Source organism: Opisthorchis viverrini (genome assembly GCF_000715545.1).
Source record: "Opisthorchis viverrini unplaced genomic scaffold opera_v5_160, whole genome shotgun sequence".
NCBI lineage: Eukaryota > Metazoa > Platyhelminthes > Trematoda > Opisthorchiida > Opisthorchiidae > Opisthorchis > Opisthorchis viverrini.
In genome coordinates, this window is record NW_008751817.1 from 471,906 (window position 1) to 492,650 (window position 20,745).

The window sequence follows — 20,745 nt, forward strand, 5'->3', positions numbered from 1 at the left end:
TATGCACTATCTCCACCAGCTGTGTTGCAGGAGGCCAGCTGAACTGCTCTTCGAGCTCCAACTCAGTCACCTACACATTTTTTCCTATCGGGCAACCTTTCGCGCTGGAGTCAAGAGGCTTTCTTTATGAAAGTCAGTAGAGAAGATGCATTGTTATGTGGGATCTGAAGATGAGTGAAGTAGGGCTCACACCAGTCTCGCTTTAACAGTCTTCCTGTCACGGCGCAATTATTCTAGTAGTTAAAGCCAGTTTGTTTGGGATGTCTCCTGATCTGAGGAGCCCTAGGGCGACAGTGGCCACAAACACGTGATTTCCCGAAGACAGCTTTCAGTGGGATGGCAAATGATGCTCCCCACATCGAAGACTCGAGTGCTTCAATAATCTCTGAAATACAATCCATCGAACGCTTCAGCTGCAGACTCACGAGGGCCGTACGAAAACAGGCTGCTTCACTAAGACAGGGCTTAGTAAGCGAGATCCTCATGTCATCTAAGGCTTTAACACTCACTGAAATAAGATCATTGAGTCTAGTCTGTAAATCATCAGCGGATACATGGGTAAATGAAATTTGGGGAGACCTCACGTCGTTCAGTCCAAGTATGAAAAGAATAGTCAATAGTAGCAGTCGGCGCACGGAACCATCCCATCGTGGTGCTAGCTGGTACGTCAGTCTGTGTGTCGGACACAAACTCAAACAAACGACATTGCCATCGGTTACCGATGGCGCGGATCAATAGAGCACCTTTGTGCACTCTGACCACGCCTTCGTCCGGAGTGACCTCTCTACGTTTTCTAGGGCCGCGTAAGGTGCGGACAAATCGCTTGGCAACTGAGAGATTGGCAGATCCGGATGTTAGACGAACTTACCATAATCGTCTTCTAGAGTCTCTTCCAAATGCTCCACTATCAGGTGTGAACCCATACTGGGACGAGATTACCACCTCTTTGCATAGTGCTGGGAATTTTGCCTGTAGCACGGTACCGCCAGGTGCATTCAAGCACTGGATATCAGACCAAACGGTGGCACTGCTTAAATATCCCAGCCGGTCCCGAACATAACTTGATGCGACGAATTTTCAGACGTCAAGTGAAGGTGAGCGTGAAGTAAGGTAGACACGAAAAGCGAAGGAAGTGGAAGATGCCCAGAAAGCCGGTAATGCCCGAAGATTATTTCAGATGATCCGTGCGACCGGTCCCCGGAAACGACCAGTGAGCGAAAGCATCAAGGATCTGAATGGGGTGAACATCTCGAATAAAGAAGGACGTCTCAACCAATGGGCCGAATACTTCGAACAACAATTGTCATGGCCCCCATCTGGAGCACATAGGTGACGTAGGACCCTGGACGGTGAACTCCCAACCGCATTGTTCAAAGATGGTGAAATTCTCAGTCAGCGCTTGTCTGATCTGCATTTTGGAAAAGGAGTCTGTCCCAGACAACTGAGGAGAGTCGATGATAGTGCTTATTTTCAAAAAAGAGGCTCGTAAAGAGTGTGGCAACCACAGGGGAGCCAGCTTGACCCCGGTCGTAACGAGACTGTTGGTGTCACTAGTGCTTTATCGCCTCATGGTGGCTCATGAAACACTGACTTGAGAGCAGCAAGAGGGATTCCGGCCTCGTAGGGTTTGTGTTGACCAAATCTCCACACTTCGTCAGGTTCTAGAACAACGCCATACGTACAAACGACCTACAATTCTAGTACTCCTGGATTTTTAGGGCGCATTTGACTCGATTGACTGGTCTGTTCTGTTTGACACGCTTGCCCACCGAGGAACGCCTCCGGAATCCCTACGAAGATTGGCCTGAGTCGACACCACCGGCACCCACACCCCACCCAGCATAATGCAGATAACCTTGACCGAATGAAGCATTCCGGTGTCCGCTGGTCCCAACAAGAGTCAAGACCACTTTTGTGCCTGGTTAATAATTATATCCGTATTGTGACAAGCAAACCTCGCTGTTCGTGAGATTGGAGCAATATCTCCCCAGTCGATCACCTATTAGCATCAAAAAAGTTTACATGTGTTTAACTGGCAAGCACAACTGGACAAATCGCCATCTAGTAGTCCTGACCAAAACATCGGGTAAACAGCTACCTATTCGTTAGAAGCTGATGACGGTTTGTTTAAACAAACCGTGGATTGCGCCGTCACTCTTGGAATTCCACTCTGACAGTTCGCGTGCCAGTTTTGACCTGGCATTTCCACACACGTGAAATCCTGTCCCTCGATGCCGCCATCAGCTAGCCCATCGTGTGCCAGCAAACCAAAAGCAGATCAGCCGAGGCCACTAACCAACATCTAGATCCTATACCACCAATGACGGAAAGATAAGGTGTTTGCTGTGCTCGAAGGGTCTTGGAAAGATCTGTAAAAAGGTATCTGCTGCCTAATTTTGGATGCCGACAGTATTGGAAACAGGTGCCCTCTCCTCCAAAACACGTGGATGGCCGGCCAAGTCGCGCAATGCAGCTATCCTCTTTGGACTTGATCGATCCAATTACAGATGAGGAAGTCGACCACGTGGATGCCGGCCAAGTCGCGCAATGCAGCTATCCTCTTTGGACTTGATCGATCCAATTACAGATGAGGAAGTCGACCCGTTTATTGGACGACTCTTCCCCGGGTCTGGAGAAGCTCGCATCCAATATTCTTCTCCGCTTCAATGCTAAGCCTCCGTAGGGTATCTCAACTTAGTCTTATTATCTGGAGGTTGTCCGCCGCATTTATGTCGTGCCCGTATTACCTTAGTTCCGAAGGTCCCAAATACAACTGAGACCGATCTCTGCGTCATCCGTTCTTGTTCGATACTTTCATATGGTACTTGCTGAGTGCTGGAGCCGTACATTGCAGCTGTCCTCACTCTAGTTTACGTTTCTACGTCGAGACGGTTGTTTTAGCTTTCATATGGTACTTGCTGGTTGCTGGAGCCGTACATTGCAGCTGTCCTCACTCTAGTTTACATTTCTACGTCGAGACGGTTGTTTGCGAGGTACGTCGACCTTACACGCCCTGCTTCGCCACTCTTCAGCGGCTGCTTCTAACCTCAGCTTCGCGGTTGTTGATAACTTGAAAGCATTTGATTCGCTTTCAGATTGTCGGATCTGTCGAGGAATTCGGAGCACCTCTAGTTCGATTCATCGCACCGTCCTATGAGAATACCGCAGCAGTTTCCCCAAATTCCAAGGTTCATTGCCACAGAGGTGTGATGAAGGGAGATTCACTCTCCTCAAAATTTTTCACCATGGCCATGGATGAAATTCTTGAATTGTCGACACCGCAACGAGGCTATCGGTTCTGTGTTACCTTATTCTACGGTTTTCTCGTCACTGACGACTGGGTCGTGTGTCCAGAATGTCAGGCTCACCTTAAAGGGAAGCTTGAAGCTTCTATGGTCGAGTTGAGAAGAGCTAGTATGGCTATCAACGCCCAAAAGGCAACGGCACTGGTGATTTGTAGGGACAGGAAACATCGGATGACCGCGACCTCAGTCGAAATTTTTGCTTCGCCGAGGAACCCACCAATCCTTTGGGTCCGACAGACACCGTGACATAATTTGGCATTTCCTTTACTTTTAGGAGGAAAGGAGTGCGCGACCACCGATAGTAGCAAACTGCTTGATGACGCGTGCCCCGTTGAAGCCGCATCAAGTCCACCGAAACACGTTCAGAAGGTTGGACAATTACATCGGGTAATCTATTCGTGACTGGCTACGTCTACCGAAGGACCTCCCGACCAGCTACGTTCAAGCCGATGAACAACATGGGGGACAGTATCCCAAGCCCGAATCCATCATCCCGATGCAGCGGAGAGTGCCTGGGGGAAAGCAGTGCCGATTACTACGCAATGTAGTCAATGACTTCGCATTTGGCAGGGTTGTTCAGCTTCCCAGCTTTCCTACTCGAGTCCAAGGTGCATTCGTAAACACCAAGGAAGAGCTGGTGGCTGCTTGGGGGCGACAATCTGCACAACAGTGAGAACGTTCGCGGTTGACGAGAGTTGGTCGCGTCACCCATCTCGAATCTATGGTTTGTGTTTTCTCGGATACATACCCGCCGTATCCAGTTCCAGTGCAACTTGCTTGGGGCGAAATTTAGAAGCTCCCGGCGTGATCGAAGTGAACAGACTGTCTTCTATCAAGGAAACCGTAGTCTACCGGAGAGTTTGGTGAATTTGCGGTCCTGCTTGACCACGCATGATGGTAGATGTGCTCGTCATAATTGAGTTGCAAGGAAAATCGCGAAACGTCTCCGTCGCCTGGGTTACACCCTCTTCGAGGAGTTGAGAGACCTACGTCGAGGTCTTTCATTGAGCCTGACCTGATCGCTGTTCGGGAGCGTCGACCATCCGTGATAGACGTAAGCATAGTCGCGCGGAGTGACTATGTGGAATGAGAAGTAGAAGTATTGTCTGATAATTTTTCCTTCGTCCTCATCTCGGTCTTACGTGCAACCGACGGTGATGCTGACCTTTTGGTTTGCCAACCGATGATCGTTTCATATGGAGGGATCTGCTTTCCTTAGTCCGCCAAGACTATTATTGGACTGGGACTTCCTAATGTCATAGTCAGTGACTTGTGTTTGCTCGGGATTTGGGGCTTTCTATGTACCTACGGCACTTTTATGCGTTGTACACGGCGTTGAAGGTTCATTTTTGCCACTGGCTTTCACATCTGACTCAGTATGACGGACACTTTGTGCCCGATGTGCAGACTTTGACTGAGCCGGCGCTTACTGCACCTTGAAGAGGATTTGTAGTTATTTACCCTTCGGTTGCTGGTCTTTACACGTTTTTCTCTACCGAACATTCTTATACATGCTGGGAGTTATCTCCGACTGGGACAGTTGGTGGCACCTTTTGAATGGGACGCTCCCTTCGTTTTATCTCATTCTCTCCTGCACACCCTTCCACGTCTATCGCTCGGATTTATTTTTTACTTTTGACCATGCTCTTCAAAAATAAACGACAACAGTAGTTGTAGAACGCGTTGCCATTCCGTAGTAGGATTATCACACTGGCCAATTTGGTGAGCTGCTCACTCGGCTTTATTAAGCTTTTGTGTCAACATCGACATGTTGCCCAGTCAAAACTACCGACTGTTTAACAAGCCCTTCTGAAACGCTATTTCGTCTTACTGCTAATATCTGGGGTGGGGGATGGGTCCACCGCATTTGTGTTGTAGCCCGGTCGTTCCAAAGGTCCCAAATCCGATTACAGCAGCCGAACTGAGAACGATTTCCGTGCCGTCCACTCTTGTTCGGTGCTTTTATAAAGTGCGTGCTGACCGCTGGAGCCGTTGGTTGTACCTCCACGTCGAGGCAGTTGTTTGAAAACTATCTTGTTGTTACACGCTCTGCTCCTAACCTCATTTTGCGGTTGTTGACATCGCGAAAACATTTGATTACGTTGCGACTGACAACTGTCAAACCTACTGAATCGTCTGGAACAGTACAGCGCAGCACACAGTCTTGTGAGAATACTGTAACATTCCCCCAAATGCTTTTTATTATGGCCATGGATGAGATTCTTGGGTACCGCAACTAGGCTATCGGTTCTGTGATATCCTAGTAGATGGTTCTGCCTTCGATGACGGCTGAGACATGTGTGCAGAAAGTCAGGCTAGCCTTAAAGAGAAGTTTGAAGCTTCCGAAGTCGAGTTGACATGACAATCAACGCCCAAAAGACGAAAGTAGTTGTTGGTCGTGCGCAGGAAACATCAGGTGATGGCGGTTTCAGCCAGACTCTTTTGCTTCGCTGGCGAACTCATCAGCCCCTTGGGTTTTTGCACACATTGCCTTATTGGAGGTCCAATTTACTTTCACGGGGAAAAGAATATGCAACCAGCAGCAGCAGCTGGTTGAACTGCTCGATAAATTGACACCCTGTGGAAACAGGGTCAAAAATGGTAATCACGAGCAACTATCTATTTCCGAGGCTGGCACATTCGGAAGTGCTCGGCCAAGCCCACCGTGTTAGCCTATTCATGGCTGGCTGCACTCCCAATCGGCTACATCCACTTTCCTAGAGCCATGGTGGACAAGATATCGCAAGTCTGAGTTCAACCATCCTGATATAACGGAAAACCCTCATGGAAAAGCTGTTGTCTATACAGTGGATAGGACTATGTAATGTGTTTAACGACCCTGCATTTCGCACGGCTCTTTGGGATTTAAGCCTTCCAGTCCGCTTCCAAAGCGCATGCGTTCACACCAGGGAGGAAATGGCGGTTGCTGGTGGCGACAGTCTACACAACAGCCTTGATGGCCATTGGTCGCGAGAGTTGGCCGCTCCCACTATTTCGAATCGACTGAGGGCGATTCCTAGGGTGTTTACTCGCGATACCCAGATTTTGTGCAACCTTCCTACGGGGATCTTTGGTCGTGGAGAATATGGCTATCCGGAGGGTTGGTGCATATTCTTCAGTCTTGCTGGACGATGCATGGTGTGCCTATTGTCAGGTTGCCAGGGATAACAGCACCGTCGTCTGTGACAGACCATCCTCAAGGAGTTGAGTTCTTTCAAGCCTGACCTAATCACTGTCCGCAAGCGCCAAACAGCCGTATTAGACGTGAGGACAGTCTCGGATGGGCGTGAAATGAAAAGAAACAGAATAAAGGTTCTGATGATTGCCGCGCTTCTATCGTGCCACCGACTTTGACGTTAATTTGCTGGTTCCGGAAACAAAGGTTATTTCATATCTTATATGTTTTCCTCAGTATATCAAGGTTGCTGTTGGACTGGGGTATCATAAAGCCACAATGAGTAACTTGTATTTGCCCAGTACTTTGAGGTCTCTACGTACTGATGACAACTTGGTGCATGCTGCATTGAGTTGAGCGTTCTTTGTTACTAATGGCTTTCACACCTACCCCTGTATGACGGGCACCGTGTGTCTGATGTCCGTCCTTGCCGTACTGGCGCTTGCTGTGCCTTGAATGTCATCCTCTGTTCAGTTGCTGGCCTATACACATACGTGTCCATGCCGAATATTCTCACGAACCTTAGGGATCATTTCGCCCTGAAAAAACATTGGTTGTACGCCTTCGAATGACACGCCTCCCTCTTTTTTTATTGTTCTGTACATTACTCCATATCAGTCGCTCGAATTTTTCTGTGGCCATGCTTTTGAGAAATAAACGGTAAAAGTGCAGCAGCATTGTCTCCGCCTAGACTAAGGGAGAACAAAGTCCTGCTCTCATCAGTTAATTTCTTATGCATCAGCATGCACAACATTTTAAGTCGTTCAAAGTAATTTCCGGACACGACTTCGTATCTATGAATCCAAAAACTGGAAGTACCATTGATACGACCGTGAAGTTGAACGGGTATACATAAGCGTGCGGACCTAGTGCGTCAGTGCCACTATAAAACCACGTTAAATACGATTACTCATGCGATTAACAATCGCGATAGCCAGATAATACGCCATTGAAACTCCACCGAAAATAACTTGGGGAAAATTTCGATGATTGGTTGAAATGAGCATTCTCGTAAGCTGTGGTTGGTCCTGTGTGTGCTTTATGGTCGTTCGGCTGTAGCACACTTTCCATGCCTAACTGCCATGCCACCTGAAGGTTGCCCGAGGGCTGGGATACTGCCAGGTTGCCCAAGCCAAGCAGAGGTCGGGTTTGAACCAAGGACCTTCCGGTCAGTAAATTCGCGCCCCAACCACTTGCGCCATCTCACCTTGATGGTACGTCTGCAATCGAGTTCATCTCGGCCAGTTCGGATAAGAGCCCATTCATTCCATTGTTCTATTGCTTGTGGAACCAGGTAGTACACCAGCCTGAGTCAATCTTTCCAGCACGGTAAGAGCGATGCACCGAGGTTGCCGCTGCTGAATAACTGTTGTTCTGATGAACTAAAATCAAGCAATCACTTCACGTCCACTGGTTTGGCAGGTCTCACAGCGCAGGCAAATGCAAAGACCGATCCCAAAATAATATTGTGTGCAAAATAGCAGAATTCAGCTGACACCCAAGCTTAATGAATAGTAACGATAATCGTACGGCTGCTGCACCCTTTCGGCCCATAGCTCCTACGCAACACGAAGGAAGCTGGATTGCAGAGATATTGCCAGGTTGCCTGAATCAAAATGCCAGGGGTGGGTTCCAACCACAAATTTTTCGGTGGGTAGCATCGCGCCATAAAATGAAGTTGGAATAAAATACCACTGTACCTAAGGCTAGATAGTGCTGCCGAATCAGTGCGACCCTTTCGCTCCGTAATACAGCATACTAAAGTTTGCGTTGCCACAGCAGGACCATATTTTCGCTAAATTATATCTGCCGCAGTAGATTGGAAACCTCTTACAAACGCACACTAAAATGTAACCAGTGTTGCATAACCCAACAGATTTTACAACTGTGTTGATCGATAACTTTCGATGCCGAAAAACCATAAAAATTGAGACCAACATTCGAATGGGTTAATCTGCGGTCCATAGGCGAGGAATGATGTGGACTTCGGTATTTTGTGAAGGTGCAGGTCAATCTGCGCATCATCAGCCAACGATGTAGCTGTGCAACATTTATTTACACAAAGTGAGATTTATGTACATCAGAAAGAAAAGTACTGGTTTGAAAGGAACAGAGTCTGTTCAGGCAGACGACTGACAGTAGTTAGTGGTGTTCACAAGCCTCACACCACACATTGCGCAAATACCTTTCTTGAAGGCGCATGACTGACAGTAATAGGATCCCGGCTGATGAACCGTTTGAGCACAGACTCGGCAGCGTCTGAAGTTTTTCGTGTATGGGTTAAAACGGTTTTTTGAGGCGGTCAGCAGCTTGTTTTCATTCAGCTTCCGTCCACCGCTGCTTACAGTGTTTCTCGCACCGGCTTTCCATGGATCAGGAGTTATTACTTTCCCCAGTTTCTTCTCACCTATAGTCTAGAGTTAATTGAAAAATTCAACGTACACTTTTCACACACCATTTTTCAATTTATAAGGTTGAGCAATATACGTTTTGGGATCACCTGGAAATGAAAGAAACCATCGATAAGATAAACATAGGCCTTTGGGCTCATTGAGCGCTCCGAAAACCCACACTTGTCAAAACATCGTTCTGGTTTTTATCAAGTGATAGCGGGCGAGCGCAGTTTTGATACAAAAGTGTTCAGCTGTAGCACCTTTTTGGCGCCTAGCTGCCGTGCCACCCGAAGGAAGGCCCGATACACTGCCAGGTTGCCCAAGTTCAGACAGGAGCAATCAAGATGCAGAGGCTATGTTCGGACGACGGACCTTCCGATCAGCAAGTTCGCCCCATGATGACTCAGCCATCTCTTGGCAAGATCAAGCTAGTAACAGACGTCCTTTCGAAGCTGCAGAAGGGGCTATGCAACAATTATTTAAAGGTAGTCTCATATTACAATACCTATGGAAAGAACACCCTACAGACCAACTAAACCGTTACCCGAGTAGGATATTTCTATCGAAATTTAAACCATTGAGCCGCATTTGTGAGCAATTGTCCGATATTTTCAATGAGTGGGCGAATTCGGAGCGACAGTCATTCACGGAAAGAGAATGGATAGAGGCATTAATGGGTATACAGAAAGGTGGGAAACCCTGGAGAAGGCTGACTAGCTTACAGATATAGACCGCTCATTGACTCTGGTGAAAACATGGAGGAAAGTATCTCCAATGAAGCCTATTACGTGATCCTGATCCCGGTGGGTGGCGAGCGTTTATTTTTACGCTGATACACTCAACGCCTTCGTTACCCACGACTGTCATTGGCTGGCCATCGGTTATTCGATTCCAGTTTGACTGGGGTTTTCCGAACAACGTTCGTAGTGCCAGCGCTATCTCAGTACTCAAAGAACATTAGCCAGTCAGCGAAACTACGCACCAAACGTAAATGCAATTACCATCTCTGTCGAGAGTACTGAACACCTGGGCTTTCGACAGAAGTCTCATCCACCTTGCTTTACCCTAAACGAAAGAAATCTATGTTTCAACAAAATTATAAAAAAAAACTAGTTTTCTATAACTAGGACTATTTAACGAACTAGATATTCTGCGGAAGCCCTGTAAAGGCGGTGATCTCTGCATCATTCCACAAAAAAAGCAAACCTAATTTTCAAAGGATAGCAGAAATCAGCTGTTAGACCTCTTTATACCACCAACTAGTTGCCTGTCATTACCGTCCATGTCCGAGATAATCCCTACAACTAACAATGATCTTTCTGCCTTAGTGGCCATATAAAAGGCAACGCACAAACGATATGCGGACGTAGCGTGAACCGAAACTTCTGAGTGCATTGGCAAGACAGAGAAGCTGTCTTGTTTGAGATAGCTCAGTGACTAAGGCGTCAGTATGCGAACCGGAAGGTCCGTGGTCTGAACCCGACTATACGTGTCCAAGTTTGGGCAGCCTGGCGGTATCCCGGCCCTCGTGCCTACTTCTGGTATGGCAGCTAAGAACCGAAAGGTTACTACAGCTGAACAGTTTTTATTTAACAGCGAGACTGATTTACACCAACTAAAAGAACTAACATAGTATCCCGTATCAACATCAACGCGACAATACGCTGGTGTGAAGAAGCCCGTGCGATTTTACAGGATCGCATGAAATTCAACAGACATAGTTCTGTAGGTTAATGTGAATAAACGGATTGGAATTTGCTCCCGTCACCCCCAAGTGAATAGATTAAGGAAACCATATTCAGCTACAGAGTACGGATGCTAGATAAAGATGCTGACAATAATGACTCCCCCTACCGCGTAGCGTGCTCACGTTCAGTGACTGAAATCTCGGGCGCGTTCCGCTGCAGCACCTATAAACTCCGTCACGAAGAGACTGGACCTTGCCGTGGTGTGACGGTTTACGCACCTCAGCGATCCATTGAGCTATACTGGGGAGTGTCCCCACGACACAGAGTCTCTCATGCCAGGTTAATCAATGGTTAGAGGTTTGGCGAACACAGTCTCCCGGCCCTCCATGGTGAGGTTTGGAACATGTGAAGACTTGTTCCGTAGAAATGACAGTGCATTTGCATTTCTCGCTAAACACCGCTGCCTTGTGCTTAGGTTTTTGAGCCAAAGGCTTTGGTTGGGAACCCGAATCGTCCTCCTGTCTAGCTGTGGTCATCCTGGCAGTATCCCAGCCCTCGTACAACCACGACGAACCTGGGCAGCTTAACTCAAGCTGAGGACGAAGGACTCCTATCGGATGCCATATTTATCGACTTCTCAAACGTCGCGCTGCTCCACAAACTCGAGTCTTACGGGATTCAAGGGGCTATTCCACGTTGGATTATGGCATTTCCAGCAGACTGATCATTCCTAGCGAAAGTAGGCTCAACCTACTCCTCTCCGGCACCTGTACCCATTGGAGTTCCTCAAGGCTCCCTTTTGAGACCACCGCTGTTCCTGTATTGTATTTACAGGATTATCACGGAATCTTCCGCAAGAGGAAGCCAGGACCTTCGTTAGAGAGGAAGAAGCGCCAAACGGTGCGGGCTCGATCTTGATTGGCTGACATACTGGCCAATCGGGACATGGGTTCCCATGTTCCGAAGTTAGCTTACGGTACACTCGTCCAATTGACGTGAGGTTGTTTCATGTGGAATAGCTCGTCTCAGGGCACCGCCCACCAGAAATGAACTCAACTTAATCTAGGCAAAACTATGGAGTTCTCCAAACTGCGACTTTCACCGGGAATTAGTCTAATCCGTTTGCACGTTTCGGTGATCGGTTACTCGACCACTACCGACTCGCATTTCTTTAGCACTTTACGAGTTGCATTACAGTTGCATTACCAGTTGCATTACAGATATCTGGTTATAAGGCCTCAACCATACATGATATCCCAATCCAACAACCGCCCTTGATATTCATGTTTGTTGTCCGTCTCCAAAGCTTATGCCTGGGAAATACACAACCACCTTTGGTAAATTATTTTCCTCGTTGTTGTTCCCATCGGTGCAGTCCTAATGTGTAGCCAATCCAGTTCTCATTTTCAGAAAATGACTTCACTCGACAGGGTTTCTAAAATAAAAAATATATAAGCAATTGCAACTTATGCACATCTTCCACAATATCATTTGAAAACAAAATTGAACAAAATTACAGTGGCTCATTCACTGAGTGTTTATTAGATCCCGTTGTCCACAATCTTAGATCGATTTCCACGCTGAAACCGGAGCCTTACCGCCATAAAGTTTATCTTACTACCTGCTCAATTAATCCCATTGGCGGCGCTTAGGGAGCGGTTCGTACGCCAATGATTCGATGGCGGGATTCAGTGGACACGTACATTACTAGATGCAACGGAGTGGATGATAAGAATTATTGTACACTAGTCAGTCGCAGGACCAAGCAGTGGAGATTTCAGCCTTACGAACCAGGGACAGAATACATGCCCAAGTAGTGAATGAACGCGTGCTTCGTGCCAAATCTGCTCATTCGGAACAATATCTTAACTTCACTCCACTTCTGTTCCAAGACCCTGATACTACGTAGCCCAAAAGGATCAACAGTTCCGTCGTCGTCATAATAATTCGTAACCATCCCACAATCAGCCACATTTGCCGTCTCATCAACTGGGGGCTCCTTCTTGAGAGACCAATCATATCAATTGCTCGAGGTTATGAACCGAGACCTCTGTGTTCTTCAGCGTCCAGTTGTAAATAAAATCTTGAACATCTCAGACAGCTGACATATTAGAAGCTGAGGCTGTTCCATGTCTGTCATATAGGTTTGGGCCTCATCCAATCCACCCTTCGTGCCGAAGTATTGCAACCTATGCTCCTTGCCAAAATCATGTCCAAAATATCCGATCTGATGAGCTTCTAAGACAGCCACGGCTAATGTCACCTGTCTGTAATAATGCTGATCACCTAGCTGGGGACTGCAAAGTTAACTATATCACACTGCCAAGGAAAAACCCGCAACCCATATCCAACTAAAATACGTCACCACCATGCCGCAATTCCCGCTTTTGTACTGCAGGTGGTCGACAGACCCTTGATTCCAATAATCCATCCCTTGAATGCGCTTTTTCTGCTTATCTATATGCATCCTACCTGATTGGGCTTTTCGGTCACTACCTAGTCCAAACATCACCATGGACAGCACAACATCAGTGATGGAAACTACTGCTTAGCTGCCGTAAGCCATGATTTATTCGAAACTTTGTTGTAAAGAAAAGAAATTACATGGGCAGGGAAAGGACAAAATGCCACATAACGACGATAATTCAGGGGGGCCAACACCTCTTAACGCTCATTCAGGAGATCTGTATAGAAAATGACAACAAGAACACCAATAAAATTGATTAAAAATCGTATTCCACAGCGTCTCCAACTACGCGTGTAAGGGTGATACTACTGATCGGGAGGCACGCGTGTAGTGTGTTGTTCGTAGAATTTCGCTTTGCGTCGATTGAAAAATGGAATTCTGTTGCGTAATTCGCGGGGCCACTTTGTAACATTGGCTTTTATTTGACGGACGAATGATTGGAGGCAATGAATCTCCAGGAAGACTCGTTCGGGAGAAGATCTGTGTCCAGGTTTTGTAACTAAGATGCAGATTAGAGTTTTGCTTCCTTGTTCAACGGTCTGTAACCGGTCAGTTGGCATTTCCGAATAAACAACTCCACAGCGAAGGCCTTCTTTCTTTCACGCGTAGTGGGGGTCACGCAGTTAACTTCCCAGAAGGCGAAGTTCACCGAAGGCACCAAAACAATTAGTAATCTCTTTCACAGCACTCCACTATTTCAAGTGTCTCTACCTCCGCTATTCTGAACTGATCACGGAAAACAGCGCCCTTTCCAGCATACCTGATGCATTATCCGAGAAACGCAAACGATGCTCATGCAACATACCGCAATGTGAGCCCATGTTGCGCAACCTAAAACTCGCTATTTGCCTCATTACCGTTTTACTGACAACAAAACAAGCCCTGGCTCTGCTGAAACGGTTGTCGAACACCTGAAGACGTCAAATTTGCCCTGCTGAAACAGGTCGAGTCTCACGGTTATCCAACAAAACAGCCCGTGCTGCAGCCTGATACACACGGCTCTTGAGGTTCAGGGGTGCACCAGTCGAACGCCATAGGTATTTCATGTATATATATATATAATGTCATATTATAACACGACACGAGCTATGCAAGCTCGTGCATTGCCCACATCCATTATACTACAGTCAGATCTAATACAAGACCCAATGTGTGCAAAATGTCTAACAAATTCTAGTGCCTTTCGACAGATTTTAAGTAGGATGCTCAGTAACTGTGTGTCCAGGAGCATGAGTTTACACTTTATGGGTGCAAAGTGCACGCAAAGGGACAGAATAACTTTGGTTAGTTCATCTGAAAATACATACGACTTCTCCTCAAAGGTGAGAATGACGTCACCTGCATAGTCCAGACCGGCAAGATTGTTGTTACAGGCCATTCGACGCCGGGGTCTTGGAAACTTTCCAGCCCCAATCTCATTATCTCGTTGATCACGGAATTCAGTAGGAATGGGTGTGTGGACATGCTTGACGGACACCGCCTTGTATACGGAAGCTTTTTTGAGAGCTTTCCGTATACCCTAAAACGTTTGGAGGTCGGAGAATACAAACAGCTTATTATGTTCACAAACTACAGTTGGCTTCTTTGATTAGAAGGCGTACCAGGCTGAACAGACTGGTCTACCGATTCAAGTTTTCCTTGTAAATCCAGGAATACCAAATTTGTGGGTCACTTTGCTATGGCACCTGGAATGTGCTAGCTCTAAACTTCCACAAAATCTTTCCGCACTATGTCCGCTTCATCCGCGCCCCTACACCCGAATTACGTGGAAGTCTGGGCGGTTCACCAATCTCTATTAAACTGCATGCGTCCTACTCAAAGGTACCTTTTGTCGGTGTTCTGAGGTTGTCCAAATTGTAGCATATGTATCAGGCAATCCTTTCATGATTTAGCAAAGCCGAAAATATCAACAGAGACTCACCAATGACATGCAGTGAGACGCATCAGAATCAACTCGCCTTGGAAAACCTTCATTCTTTTTTTCTGCTGCAACTGCACTATTCTAAAGTCATCACGTCGTAAAAACTCACATCACTGGACATCTTAATTTTCTCCTATCTCTTGTCCCAGAGCATTCCGAGCAACCTAGAATATACACAATTTAAGCAAGTCCTGTCCCTCAAAACTACGTTCGTATCAACCGAGTACCTGTTATTCACGTGTGAATACCGACTGCCATTTTGGGATCGAGCAGTTTCACCTCACTGCGGTAGCTAGAACATGTGATTACTTTTGACTACCTGCAATTTCGGGCCGCAGTCTAACACACCATGGTGCCCTATAAAAGATATGTATAAAAGACATAAAAGACCATCGTATTTTCGTTCCCCAATGTAGGCTGCCTTATCGCCTCATTTGAATGACAGCGACGAATCAAAGTGAGCCCTCCACGGACCCAATATCATCTTTGGTCCATTTCGTCCCCGATTTGTCACGATTTATTGGCGAAGTTTAACTAGCATGACAACTCAAACTGAGTCATCCAAGACGTTCATGTACGATCTGAAGTACGACGTCGCGATGAGGGTGCCGCAACTGTCCTAACATCTGATGGTTTAACCGCAGTTCATCATCACCCCAATATTCCCGTACCGACAACTATATGCGCCCACAAGACCCAACAAAACCGCTGAATTTTTTCCAGAAGTTTACAGTACTTTACTATGTCTGTTCCGCCAATGAACCCACTATGTCCCCAGGTGGCACTATCAACAGGCCAGTATTTATGTGAGGGTAAAACCTCGTCGTGCCCCAAATATCGTTTGCTGGCGAATTCCTAGGCTGTTTTTGGCGACACGCCAGCCGCAATTCTGAAAAGAATTTTCTTATGGGAATCGTGAATGGCTGCTCCATTTTGAGTCAGCGCGTACACAAATTGCTCAAATACTTTTCATCCAGCTTTGAAATTTTTCTCGAACCCCATAAAAAGCTTTAAAAGACGGTCTTTTCTACATAACTTCCCATTGTCTAAACCAGGAGAAAACAACGTTCACGATTAGAGACACGAAACATCAATTTAGACAGATGCCGTTTGGTCTGTCAGGAGCACCACTCACATTCCGGCGCTTGATGCTTCGTATAACGAAGGGACTGCAGAATGTGGCAGTGTACAAAGACGATTTCGTTGTGTACAGCCATTCAACACCAGAGCATGTAGTTCGCTTGAAGGCCATATTGAAGCGTATCCGATAGGCTGGTCTGTGGATAAATGAAGTCAAGACACAACTCGCTCTTAGTTTGGTGACACTGCTTGGGCATAAAAGGGGTCAGAGGAAGATTAGCTTACTGCCACAAAAATTGGCAAAGATCGAGGTTGTTCTGTTCCCAAGTCAAAGCGACCTCTAAGGCAGTTTCTTGGACGAGTAGCGTACTATAGCCGGTCTGACAAGAATTTCAACACACTGTGCGGCTTGCTCGGGCAAAATCAGCAGTTTGAATGGACGAGGGAAACTTACGAGAATTTCAATCGTGTCGTAATATGGATGCTGAATCAGAAACTAATCCTCAAACTGCCCAGCGTCAGAGAGATGTGCACTGTTGCAACGGACGTCAGTGATCACGGTTTTGGCGTAGTCCTAAAGCAGAGAGATTGAGTTATTGAATTTGTCAGTTGTATCCTGACAAACGCTCAACAGAAGCACTCAACCATTCAGAAATAATGTCCAGCGATCGTCTTGGCTCTGAATGAGCGGAGGACATATCTACTTGGACAAAGATTTCATGTCAAAACCAGTCATAAACTAATGGAGTGAATATGGGCCACCAGAGATCCTTGCGGAAAGCTCGCACGCTCGGTACTCCGGTCTCAAGAGTACGACTTCACGATGAGGCAGGTGCCGGGAATGGACCACCACTTAGACGAAAAGCTGTGAAGACCAGATGCTGAAAGCAATGACCCATTGTCATTATTTTGACTGACAGCCTGGACGTCAAACAAGGTTGATGCAACTCCGACAGCAGGATCCTGGGTTACGAAGGGTTGCATTCGCCATGCTTGATGGAAGTGCGGTACGTTCGAAAAGCGCGTTACGTTCGAAATCGGTTTCGTTTTTCCCTCGTGCAAGTTTGTGAAAATATTTTTCGTTGTTCAATCTATTCACAGAGTACACACGAGTAATTGTTGAATTTTATTACTCAAACAAAACATTCGAGTGATAACCCTTTATATTTTGCGCACACCTCCGATTTTACATCTAGTCCGAAACATGACATCAACTCATACCGATTGCCTTCCGCATCCATTGATAGACCACAATAGATGTGGGCGAAATGGCTGCCCGTCGAACGTCAAACGCGGCGTGCAATGCCACGCCTGCAAGGCCTGGTGGCATTTCAAATGCACGGGTTTACAGGACGACCAGATGAGCCGACTAGCCAACTCTCCTGACCCGTTTGTTTGTGCCAGCTGCCTCTACGTCAAGGGTGCAATGCATACCGCAGCGAAGAGAAGAGTCCCGCGAAACGGCACCCAATCCCCAGTGCAGATCCCGAAAGACCAATGCCGGTGTTCCGCTTTAATCGGGCTACTCGACGCGAATTTAGAACGACTTTCGAAGGCATTGGAGGACTAAGGCGCTAAGAATGCAGCGACCTGGGCGAAAGTTGACAAGAAACTTTCCTCAGTGAACCAGTACCTCACAATATCCATACCGGGTCCCATGGCTGCGAAGAAATTCATACAACTTTCTGACGCGGCTATAGAAATTGCCACAGCGTCTCTAGTGGACAGACGCCTAAAGGAAAACAAGCTTATAATCTGGGGGTCGTTCTTCGGAATAATCACGCCAGCGAAGCTGGCACAGTCGATCCTCAGCAAGCCTGATAAATCGATTTACGCGGAATGGCTACGCCAGAAGGGAAGTAAGCGAACCCTTGGAATTCTAGTCACTCTTTCTTCCCCGTCCGACGTACAGGAAATCTTGGAGCAGGAAGGCAGCATTCAAAAGGCCAACCCAATTATCAGGCACCTATCTGAGGATCGTCCTCTGGACGCGCGTAAGCTTAGTGTTAACAGGTCAGGAGTGGAAGCACGAAACAGGCTTCCACCGTGCACCAACCCAGAAGACCCCAAACAGATGACCAGGCCGATTGTGCTCATGTCCCCTTGTGCTCCCGAGAGCAGGCCGACGAAACCAGCTGCATCTCCGGACAGCAGTTTTTATTCGACCACCACAGGCCTCTCGCCCACCAAAGGCAGGGACGTCCTGGAGGAGGCAAACCCCACATGCAAGCAGCGCCCAAACTACGTGGTGCTATCAACGCTTGTCTCCGTATCAGAGGGCACAGGTGCAGCCGCTCACTCGTCAACAAAGTCACAGCCTCTGAACTGGACTGAGTCAGATGTGCGGGGACAAGAAGCGAAGCCAATCTCCAGCTCCACTACGTCAAAAGCGGCCTCTCTGCTTGTGGACACAACCGTCGCCCAGTGCCCCGACACCCGGAGCCATAAACATGACTACAGCCATCCGGAAAATCCCTCGTACATCCAGTTGGCCACGCTGATCGCTGGCGGATCGGGTGTTCACACAAACACGGAAGAAGAGCGACTGAAATCCCTCGTACATCCAGTTGGCCACGCTGATCGCTGGCGGATCGGGTGTTCACACAATCACGGAAGAAGAGCGACTGACGCCAAAAAAGCCATATTAAACTTGCCATACTAGAATACAGCTGACTGGCTTCAAGGTGCAGTACTCCGAGAAAACTAGCCTCTTGGGAGCGCCACCAAAATCATTACTTCTTGATGCCACCACCCAGCGCTCAGGGCCTCACAGAGACACTTTTCCGGTTAAGCCTTGCCAAAACGCCCAAGGACCCAGAAAGGCGAAAGCTTGCAGCAAACCTCTGATCGACTGCAAACCTGGTCGACGAAATAGGGATGCTGAAGGGGCTACAAACAGCATCATTCGAAATTTTCGCCCATGAGGAAAAATACCCGTCCCCCAGAGCCAAAACGCTCGCGCAAAACGAGCCATCACTGAACGAAAAAAACCCTCGGGCGAAAATCACCCCCAGAAACCACAAAGACCGGAAGCCACAAAGACCGCCCCAGAGCCCCCCTTGGAGCCTTTGACTCAGACTCAAACCTGGCGCACAACTATTAAGTCTGCTATTCACCCTGGTCACAACTTTCGTCTCCTCACCCTCGGAGGCAGCAGAGGCAAGCAGTTGAAATGTTTGTCCACAAATTGCCTCAGCCTTTTCAACAAACTCGGCGATGTTAAACAGTCAGCTTGCCTGGAACAACCGTCTATAATCGCACTCACAGAAACACGGCTCACACCAGATGTCTCTGACTCACAGATCTCGATAAACGGTTATTCTATTTTTCGAGCTGAATCAAAACGAGGGAGGGCTGGTGGGGTTGCTCTGTACTTACATGCGGCCCTACCAATCCGGATTGGCCTCTCTGACACCACCCCTGCACCATTTTGCGATGCACTGTGGGTCCATATCCCGCTGCGCTGGTTCCATTCTCTCCTTCTCGGCGTGGTCTACCGTAGCCCTTCGAGTCATCCTGAAGATGACCAATTCCTCATACAAACCCTTGAGCAACTTTCCTCCAACTACCATTTCACTCATCTCCTGCTGGTACGTGACTTCAACGCCCCAAAGGCCTCCTGGATTGAGCACCAGCGCGTAAAATCAGGCGGACCTTTCGCAGCGGCGCTGTTAGAAGCCGTTCAACAGAGCGCTTGGACCCATCAGGTCGCTGCACCCACCAGATACCATGCAGGCCAACAACCATCCCTNATGCACTGTGGGTCCATATCCCGCTGCGCTGGTTCCATTCTCTCCTTCTCGGCGTGGTCTACCGTAGCCCTTCGAGTCATCCTGAAGATGACCAATTCCTCATACAAACCCTTGAGCAACTTTCCTCCAACTACCATTTCACTCATCTCCTGCTGGTACGTGACTTCAACGCCCCAAAGGCCTCCTGGATTGAGCACCAGCGCGTAAAATCAGGCGGACCTTTCGCAGCGGCGCTGTTAGAAGCCGTTCAACAGAGCGCTTGGACCCATCAGGTCGCTGCACCCACCAGATACCATGCAGGCCAACAACCATCCCTCATGGATTTGGTTATCACCAACGAAAGACATTTCGTTGATCAGGTAAAAATTAGCGCTCCACTGGGACATAGCGACTACTGTGTGGCCTTTGCTTTCACTGCTATTGGGCCGGAAATCTCGAATGTCAGACGTGGATTCGAAACATCTGCCGTGCAGACTTCTCAGGAATGCGTATCTTTGTCGAACAAGTTAAACTGGGACAAGCTTCCGTGGAAGGCTTATATAGGACAATAGTCCAGAAAATTCACGAGGCTGATGCGATGTTCGTCCAAAAAACCAGCACGTAGTCGGATGAACCGCAGGCTACCTAAAAGGATTCGGCGACCTCTAGAAAAAAGCTCCCAACTCCCTTTCAAAATTTGACCACTGGGGACATAGAAGATGAGCTGGCATTTCGNTTCGAGACTTCTGCCGTGCAGACTTCTCAGGAATGCGTGCCTTCCTTGAACAAGACACACTGGGACCAGCTCTGGTGGAAGAAATATATAGGACCATTGTCCACAAAGTTCATGAGATCACGTCCCAAAAAAAACCAGCACGCACTCGGCTGAACCGCAGGATGGCAAAAAGGATTCGGCGACTTCTGGAAAAAAGCTCCCAACTATTTTTCGGAAAGTTGACTACAGAGTATACAGAAGATGAGCTGG

The 20,745-nt window shown here is 47.6% G+C and overlaps 2 protein-coding genes across 2 annotated transcripts in view; one reads left to right on the top strand and one right to left on the bottom strand.

Moving 5' to 3' along the window:
* The window catches only part of T265_07168 (hypothetical protein), a gene marked incomplete at both ends in the record, with an annotated part of 21,594 nt that extends 18,043 nt beyond the window's left edge, over positions 1-3,551 (top strand). The window contains one exon of the mRNA XM_009172619.1: positions 3,096-3,551. Coding sequence (XP_009170883.1) covers positions 3,096-3,551 — 456 coding nt within the window. The remainder of the gene's footprint in view (positions 1-3,095) is intronic.
* Positions 3,552-7,519: 3,968 nt separating this feature from the next.
* On the bottom strand, positions 7,520-8,938 carry T265_07169 (hypothetical protein; the record flags this gene model as incomplete). Its single annotated transcript, XM_009172620.1, has 3 exons — positions 7,520-7,787; positions 8,611-8,887; positions 8,923-8,938. The coding sequence occupies 3 exons, from the start codon at positions 8,936-8,938 to the stop codon at positions 7,520-7,522; spliced, it is 561 nt and encodes a 186-aa protein (XP_009170884.1).
* Positions 8,939-20,745: the final 11,807 nt, after the last annotated feature.